A 9,299-nucleotide genomic window follows, 5' to 3' on the forward strand; every position below is an offset into this window, starting at 1 on the left:
TGATAATCTCAGGTAATGATTATGTGCTTTATTCAATGTTAAAATTGTCTAATGTGAGTTTGAATATTATTTTGCGTTATCTTTATAGCCATAGTGAAAGCAACAATAGATATTTTACCTCAGATCTTGAAAGTAAATTAAAGCAAACTTGTACGTTAAAACTGTGAACTCACTGCGAACCAACACATGTATTCCATAACAAAGATATCAGTCACTCACTGACTCAAAACCGTTCAGTCCATTCACATCGCCATGTTTTTGCTGTCACATCATATCTTCACTGGACACGACAAAGCATTGCAAATCATTTGAACGTTGTGTCAGTATGTTATAAATAGAACGAGTCAGCAGTTTACTGTCGGGGATTTGTCGTCTCGCGCCGCATCCAAGACAGCATCACTGATTATTGTTCTGATTAAGTTCTAGGCTATTGTATTTTATTGCGTCGCGTACGGTGTAGACACGATGTAAGTTAAAGTAGCTTTCTGATGCTGCGTTTGCATTTTCATGCCACATTATTTGAAATTAGCGCGGGCCACACTTTTTTCTCTCACGGGCCGCCTATTGAGGAACCCTGTCTTATGGGGACGTTCCATAGATGTAATGGTTTATATACGGTACAAACTGTACAGTGGTTTATATACTGTACCCTAACCCTACTCCTCACACAAAATGTTCTGCTATTCAATTTAAAAAAAAAATTAAAAAAAGAGCATTCTGTATGATTTATAAATTGTTTTCTTCACAAGGACCAAAAAATGTCCCCACAAGGTCAAAATTTACTGGAACACAATAGTAATAGTAAAATGTATATGGTTAATTATCTGTAATGCTTGCCATGTTTGGTAGAGGTGGAGGGTTACAAAATAGAAAAAAAAAATGACATCATTATTTACAGAGAGGCCAGTGGCACCGCCTGTGCTATAAAAAAAAAAAAAAAAAGTACCACATAAAATATGATAAATCAGTGAGCTTGTTTGAAGAGTGACATAAATAAAGAGGGAAGGATGTGGGTAATTCTGTATGTTTGTTTGTTCCTGTCTTGTAACTATATATATGTAGCTTTGATGGCCACTTCAGGTACTTGTAAGCTACAGGGACACTTCACATTGAATGGGATGTACCAGGATGGAGACCTTCTAATTGGTGGTCTGTTTGAGATTCAGAGGTACCTCAAAGTATTCCCTGAGCTAAGCTTCAGAACAGAGCCAAAACTACCACGCTGTGAGCTGTGAGTTTGTGAGCTGTGAGACCACACCAACTGAAGAACACTTAATAAGCAAGATAATAAATGGGGAAATTTTGTATAGACACTGTAACTTGTCAATGGCAATTTAGTCTAAGCAACTGATATTATGTTATGTGATGGATTACAGGAATTAAATAATTCACTGCATATGTTAAATTTACTTATTTATATTAATTGTTTTATTTATAAAATGTATATTTGAACAGAATACAAACATATCTCGTATTAAATTTAAATGTTATGTAATCTTTATTTAATATTTTAATTATTTCTACTGTTACTGTTAGTATTACTGTAGTTAATGATCTAATTTCCCTTTGTATTGTCTTCTCCAGCTTCTATATGACAAGTTTCCAGCAGGCACTAACAATGGTTTTTGCTATCAATGAGATTAATAACAATCCCAACCTGCTGCCTAACATCACGCTTGGTTACCAAATCTACGACAACTGTTTAAGGCTTGGAGTGGCATTCCGTGGTGCTACAGCTCTGGTTAGTGGGACAGAGGAGACCGTCTCTGACCTCAACTGCAAAGGCCCACCACCAGTGATTGGAATCATAGGTGATCCAGGTTCTACCCATTCCATTGCAATTTCCAGTATCCTGGGGCTGTTTCGACTCCCTATGGTATGAGATAGACATTTTAAAACCTTTTTTTTCTGTAAAAAAAATTCCATGTTACCCCCTTTTTTTGTCTATCACATTTGTCAGATTTATTTCCATCACAATGAATTTGGTTATCAATTAAGTCATTCTCATATTTTCAATTGTAATAGCAGACCACTGTATGCAAATATCAATAACTTGCTTCACACACACTTTTTATTTGTTCATCTTCCTCTCACCTTTCTCTTTCTGTCTCTGCTCTCTTCTAATTAGATTAGCTACTACGCCACCTGCTCCTGTTTGAGTGACAGAAAAAAGTACCCCTCTTTCTTCAGAACAATCCCCAGTGATGCCTTCCAAGTTCGGGCTATGGTTCAGATCTTGAAGCATTTTGGATGGACCTGGGTTGGTCTCATCTACAGTGATAATGACTATGGCATCTATGCTGCTCAGTCATTCCATCAGGAAATGCATCTAATTGGATATTGTGTTGCTTTTTCTGAAATCCTGCCCAATGATAACAACCCCATAGATATTCAACGCATAATGGGAGTGATTCAGTCCTCTACAGCTAGAGTGGTGGTTGTTTTATATATATATATATATATATATATGTATGTGTATATGTGTGCGTGTGTGTGTGTGTGTGTGTATGTGTATAATGTATGCATATGTGTTCCGTGAAGATATTTTGTAAATTTCCTACCGCAAATATATCAAAGCTTAATTTTTGATTAGTAATATGCATTCCTAAGAACTTAATTTCGACAACATTAAAAGGCGATTTTCTCAATTTTAGATTATTTTTTTTTTTGCACCCCCAGATTCCAGATTTTGAAATACTTGTACCTCAGCCAAATATTCTCCTATCTAAACAAACCATACATCAATGTAAAGCATACTTTCAGTATGTTTAAATTCATATTCTGATGTATAAATCTCAATTTTAAAAAAATGACCCTTATGACTGCTTTTGTGGTCCAGGGACACACACACACACACACACACACATATATATATATATAATTATTATTATTATTATTATTGTAGTTAATGATCTAATTTCATTTGTATTGTCTTCTTCAGCTTCTATATGACAAGCTTCCAGCAGGCACAAACAATGGTTTTTGCTATCAATGAGATTAATAACAATCCCAACCTGCTGCCTAACATCACGCTTGGTTACCAAATCTACGACAACTGTTTAAGGCTTGGAGTGGCATTCCGTGGTGCTACAGCTCTGGTTAGTGGGACAGAGGAGACCGTCTCTGACCTCAACTGCAAAGGCCCACCACCAGTGATTGGAATCATAGGTGATCCAGGTTCTACCCATTCCATTGCAATTTCCAGTATCCTGGGGCTGTTTCGACTCCCTATGGTATGAGATAGACATTTTAAAACCTTTTTTTTCTGTAAAAAAAATTCCATGTTACCCCCTTTTTTTGTCTATCACATTTGTCAGATTTATTTCCATCACAATGAATTTGGTTATCAATTAAGTCATTCTCATATTTTCAATTGTAATAGCAGACCACTGTATGCAAATATCAATAACTTGCTTCACACACACTTTTTATTTGTTCATCTTCCTCTCACCTTTCTCTTTCTGTCTCTGCTCTCTTCTAATTAGATTAGCTACTACGCCACCTGCTCCTGTTTGAGTGACAGAAAAAAGTACCCCTCTTTCTTCAGAACAATCCCCAGTGATGCCTTCCAAGTTCGGGCTATGGTTCAGATCTTGAAGCATTTTGGATGGACCTGGGTTGGTCTCATCTACAGTGATAATGACTATGGCATCTATGCTGCTCAGTCATTCCATCAGGAAATGCATCTAATTGGATATTGTGTTGCTTTTTCTGAAATCCTGCCCAATGATAACAACCCCATAGATATTCAACGCATAATGGGAGTGATTCAGTCCTCTACAGCTAGAGTGGTGGTTGTTTTTTCTGCTTCATCCTTACTGATACCTTTGATGAATGAGGTGGTGTTGCAGAACATAACAGGCAGGCAGTGGATTGCAAGTGAAGCTTGGGCCACTTCACCTGTATTTCGCACACCACGTTTCCAGCCATTCCTGGGGGGCACAATGGGCATTGCTATCAGGCGTGGAGAGATCGAGGGGCTTCATGACTTTCTGCTATGTATTCGTCCCAACAATGGCCAAAGAAATGATGTAGTGAGAATCTTCTGGGAGAACATCTTTGGGTGCAGTTTTGAAACTGAGGGTAAAGGGACTGATGGAGAGCAAGTAAAAAAGGTGTGTACAGGACAGGAGGATCTGAGCACAACAAACACACCATACTCTGATGTTTCAGGATTGAGGGCATCATATAATGTGTATAAGGCAATTTATGCCCTGGCACATGCAGTTCATGACCTGATGCAGTGTGAGGAGGGGAGAGGACCATTCAGTGGGAACAGATGTGCCGACATAACCAACCTGAAACCGTGGCAGGTAAGACCCACATGTTTAGTGCATTCTCTTTAGGCATAGAAGAGCTGAATGTGGAAAAGCAAAATATTTGCTATATATTAATTCAAATTTCAGATAAAAATATAAAACCTGTCCTGTCTACAAACTGTATAGCTGGTTCACTACCTACAGAAAGTGAACTTTACCACAGGCTTTGGGGATCATGTGTCATTTGATAAGAATGGAGATGCTCTGGCCATCTATGATGTGTTGAACTGGCAGCCGAGCGCTGATGGATCAATTAAGCTCCACAAGGTCGGTGTAGTAAAGGAAAGTTCGGCAACAGGGATGGTTCTCACACTCGACGAGGATGCATTTTACTGGAATTTTGAAACAACAAAAGTAATTACCTTAAAATGCCATCCTTTTTGCAGGTATAGAGACTAAATAGTAGTTTAAGCTATGATAAGACAATTGTAAATAAATTAATGGACAATCCAAACTAGTCATTATGTAAAAGACAAACACATGACTGATAGCAGTTGATGTCTCTTTTAGCCCCCACAGTCAGTATGCAGTGAGAGTTGCCCCCGAGGAACCAGACGAGCCACAAGAAAGGGCCTTCCTCTCTGCTGTTTTGACTGCTTGCCATGTGGAGATGGAGAGATTTCTAATACAACAGGTTAGGAGATTATTGTTGGCAAAATCTGAATCAAATTTGAAAGTAATTTCCTCTTCAAAATCTCACCTTCTGTATTTTGCTTACTCAAAGATGCTATTGAATGCACAACATGTCCAGATGAGTTCTGGTCCAATCCAGATAAGGATCAGTGTGTCCCCAAAGAAATAGAGTTTCTATCCTATGAGGATCCTCTGGGCATCTCTCTCACCACTGCTTCCCTGCTTGGCACCTTCCTCTGTGCTCTTGTGATGATCATATTTGCTCTTCACCGTAACACTCCCATAGTACGTGCCAACAATTCAGAGCTTAGCTTTCTGCTGCTGTTGTCACTCAAACTGTGTTTCCTGTGTGTGCTACTGTTCATTGGCCAGCCACAGTTGTGGACATGTCAGTTAAGACATGCTGTGTTTGGTATAAGCTTTGTCCTGTGCATCTCCAGCATCCTGGTCAAGACTATGGTGGTAATAGCCGTATTCAAGTCATCTCGACCAGAGGGCAAAGGAGCAATGAAATGGTTTGGAGCAGCTCAACAAAGATGCACAGTTCTGGTCCTAACAGCCCTGCAGGTTGTGATATGTGCAGTCTGGCTATCAACTGCCTCTCCAACACCCTATAAAAACAACCAGTATACTCGCTCTAAAATAGTATATGAATGTGCCGTTGGCTCAGTGGCTGGTTTTTCTATGCTGCTGGGATACATTGGACTGTTGGCAACAGTAAGCTTCCTGTTAGCCTTCCTTTCAAGGAATCTTCCAGATAATTTTAATGAAGCTAAGTTCATCACTTTTAGCATGTTAATCTTCTGTGCTGTGTGGATTGCATTTGTTCCAGCATATGTGAGTTCACCAGGGAAATATGCAGTTGCTGTGGAGATATTTGCCATCCTGGCTTCAAGTTTTGGATTACTGGTGGCCATATTTGCCCCGAAGTGCTACATCATCCTTTTACATCCAGAGAAAAACACTAAAAAAGCCATCATGAGAAGAGAAGCACAAAATAAATAGTTTTACATTATTGCGGTCAACCATCTACAGACACATTGGTGACATATTGATTAGTATTTTACTTTAATTTTGAAATCTGAATTAAGTTGATATTGTTACAATTATATTATTACAATTTTTGTGTGGAAACAATTTAAACTTCATCAGCCTCTTTACAATGTGATATAATTTAAAAGCATAACAAATATATTAAAAAAACATCTCTGAATTAAGCATTTTTTAACAGAACATTAATAATTAGAACTATAACGGATATAAAAACAGAGAGGAAAAACATAACATTCTTGGGACCAATTAGCTGATATTTATCCATTATCTAAATGCATGTTGTTGATCTTATTGTAAACATTTCATCCATGCATGTGTTTCAGAATTTTGGTTGTGAGCAAGCAGTACCTCATCACACTATTAAAATTCACTCCACACCTGATTTCATGACCTGGCTCTGTGGATTTCCTGTTACAGTTGTAAACAATTACATTTTCCTAATGGCAATGTTTCTCTCTCTCTCTTTATTTAGTTATGTAGTTCAACAAGTATGAATACGTATTCAAATGTGTCCACCATGGACACAAATAATCAGTGGCTATCAACTGCCTCTCTAACACCCCATAAAAACAACCAGTATACTCGCTGTAAAATAGTATATGAATGTGCCTTTGCCTCAGTGGCTGGTTTTTCTATGCTGCTGGGATACATTGGACTGTTGGCAGCAGTAAGCTTCCTGTTAACCTTCCTTTCAAGGAATCTTCCAGATAATTTTAATGAAGCCAAGTTCATCACTTTTATGCTGGGTACACAGTAAAAGATTTTTTAAATCTTATAAGATCTTCAAAATGTGAGAGACCACAAACATGAGAAAACAAAATCCTAGATTTAACCGTTTTGCTCCTATAGTGTGTGGTGTGCCGTAATGTTCCCCACCACACATCAGGATTTCTGATCGTAAATATTCAACATGTTGAATATTTACGATTCGCGATCGGGGCGCCTCTGACGTTCTTACGAGCAGATTCAGTCACTCTTAAAGAAGCACTATGTAACTTTTTCTGTGTTCAAAATTTGCAAAATGTATATAATGAGCGAGTACATCATGAATTCATCTTCCAAACCGCGTTTTTTGTCTTATTCCGAATCACTACGGTACACTTATAATAAGTACTTATATTTGGACTATTGCAGCCTGGTCGGGTCGTCATCGCTGCGGAGTAACACATACCTGCGTGAATCGCCATAGACATAAACTTAGAGAAGTAGCTCCGGTTGGAATGTTCTTCCACGGGATGTGTGCAGTTCTGTTTATTAACCGCTAGAGCGCCAAAAGTTACATAGTGCTGCTTTAACACACATCACACCACAGAAAATCTGATAAGATAATCTTTAGAACCACCAAGATAATCGGTATATTACCTAGGGTTGTCGGAAGGGGAGAAATCGGCCCAAAATCAGCCCGATTATCTTGTGGTGTGTACCCAGCATTAGCATGTTAATCTTCTGTGCTGTGTGGATTGCATTTTTTCCAGCATATGTGAGTTCACCAGGGAAATATGCAGTTGCTGTGGAGATATTTGCCATCCTGGCTTCAAGTTTTGGATTACTGGTGGCCATATTTGCCCCAAAGTGCTACATCATCCTTTTACATCCAGAGAAAAAACACTAAAAAAGCCATCATGAGAAGAGAAGCACAAAATAAATAGTTTTACATTATTGTGGTCAACCATCTACAGACACATTGGTGACATTTTGATTAGTATTTTACTTGACTTTTGAAATCTGGATTAAGTTGATATTGTTACAATTTTCAAATTACAAATTTTCAAATTACAGTCAGCCTCTTTACAATGTGATATAATTTAAAAGCATAACAAATATTTTTAAAAAACATCACTGAATTAAGCATTTTTTTAACAGAACATTAATAATTAGATAATGGAGATAAAAACAGAGAGGAAAAACATAACATTCTTGGGACCAATTAGCTGATATTTATCCATGATCTAAATGAATGTTGTTGATTTTATTGTAAACAGTTCATCCATGCATGTGTTTCAGAATTTTTAATCAAAATGTCATAACTTGGTCTTCTGGTGAATGTTACACCTGTCAGGATCATGGACTGTCTGTGTCATGTTTTGCACCTGTTTCTGTTCCCTTATTTGGTCATGTTCCTGTCCTCGTTTTGTTAATTAGTCATCCCATACACCTGTGTTTCCCCAATTATCCCCTGTATTTAAGTCCTAGTCTGTGCAGTCTGTTTCTGTCGGTTCTACTTGTTATGTTCATGTGTTTCCTGCCATTCCCAGTGTTGGATGTACCCTGTGTTTCTTTGATTAAAGACTGTTTCATTTATTCCCCGTCTCCATCGTTCCTCGCCATCACAGATTGTCACAACACCCACATCTCAAAATCCAACAATTTTTATTCTTTGACCAGCATTTCTCAACAGGGCATTCAGAAAACAACGGTAAGTCTTGCAGCAACATTTTGAAAAGGGTTTGTTCACAATTCACTGCAAAATGAGCTGAAACTTGTAACTAATTCTCAGAATATGAATAGGCAAACAAGTGATTTACAACAAATTTGAATGGGAAACAAATTAATGACAGAAAGTGATAGTGTTGCCAGATCTTGCTAAAAGAAAAACTGCAAACCGCTCCGCCTCGGGCTGTCTGCAGCTTGGCTTAGGCAACCGGATCTCCAAGCTCCACCTTGGACACTCCTTCTCAGCCTGCGGAACCATTGGCTCCTCGCTCTTTTGTCTACACCGTGGATTGTCATCCCACAGCCTCTGCCGGGATCCCTCGTCTCTCTGGTTCTGCCTTGGTGGGTCATCACCCTAATTTTGCCTTGAGCTTCCGGACCTCTCGCTGCACCTCAGCCCTCCACACCTTCGGCTCCACTCCTCCTTCCCTATGGCTACACCTTTGTGAAAGTATACTTTATTGCCCCCGAAAGGAAATTTGTTATAGACTTCATGATGCTGCACAGACCAAAAAAATAAAAATAAAAAAATCACAAAGACATCAAACATTACCACATATATTCAATGCTAACATACCATCAAGCTAAACTGCTATTAAACATTCACAAAGATAGCGGTACAAGATAATTAACATATCTATTTAATTTACAGACTAGAACTCCATATCTTATCCCAGAGGGAAGCAATTCATAATGTAAATTCTAAAAAATATTGAAAATATTCTGCACCTAATTTAGCATATCTTAATAGCTGATTCGATTCATTCTGGACAGATTTTGGTTCTGAAAACATCAGATGACAAATGATCCTATTTGTTATATTTATATATATATATATATATACAGTGGGTACGGAAAGTA

At 38.1% G+C, this 9,299-nt stretch overlaps 1 protein-coding gene across 1 annotated transcript; it reads left to right on the forward strand.

Moving 5' to 3' along the window:
• Positions 1-1,118: 1,118 nt before the first annotated feature.
• Positions 1,119-5,957, forward strand: LOC107703386 (extracellular calcium-sensing receptor-like). Its single transcript, XM_016505998.1, has 6 exons — positions 1,119-1,231; positions 1,585-1,876; positions 3,486-4,313; positions 4,446-4,673; positions 4,839-4,953; positions 5,044-5,957. The coding sequence occupies exons 1-6, from the start codon at positions 1,119-1,121 to the stop codon at positions 5,955-5,957; spliced, it is 2,490 nt and encodes an 829-aa protein (XP_016361484.1).
• Positions 5,958-9,299: the final 3,342 nt, after the last annotated feature.

This window comes from Sinocyclocheilus anshuiensis, unplaced genomic scaffold (genome assembly GCF_001515605.1).
Source record: "Sinocyclocheilus anshuiensis isolate Anshui unplaced genomic scaffold, SAMN03320099.WGS_v1.1 scaffold2235, whole genome shotgun sequence".
In the NCBI taxonomy this organism is placed as follows: Eukaryota; Metazoa; Chordata; class Actinopteri; order Cypriniformes; family Cyprinidae; genus Sinocyclocheilus; species Sinocyclocheilus anshuiensis.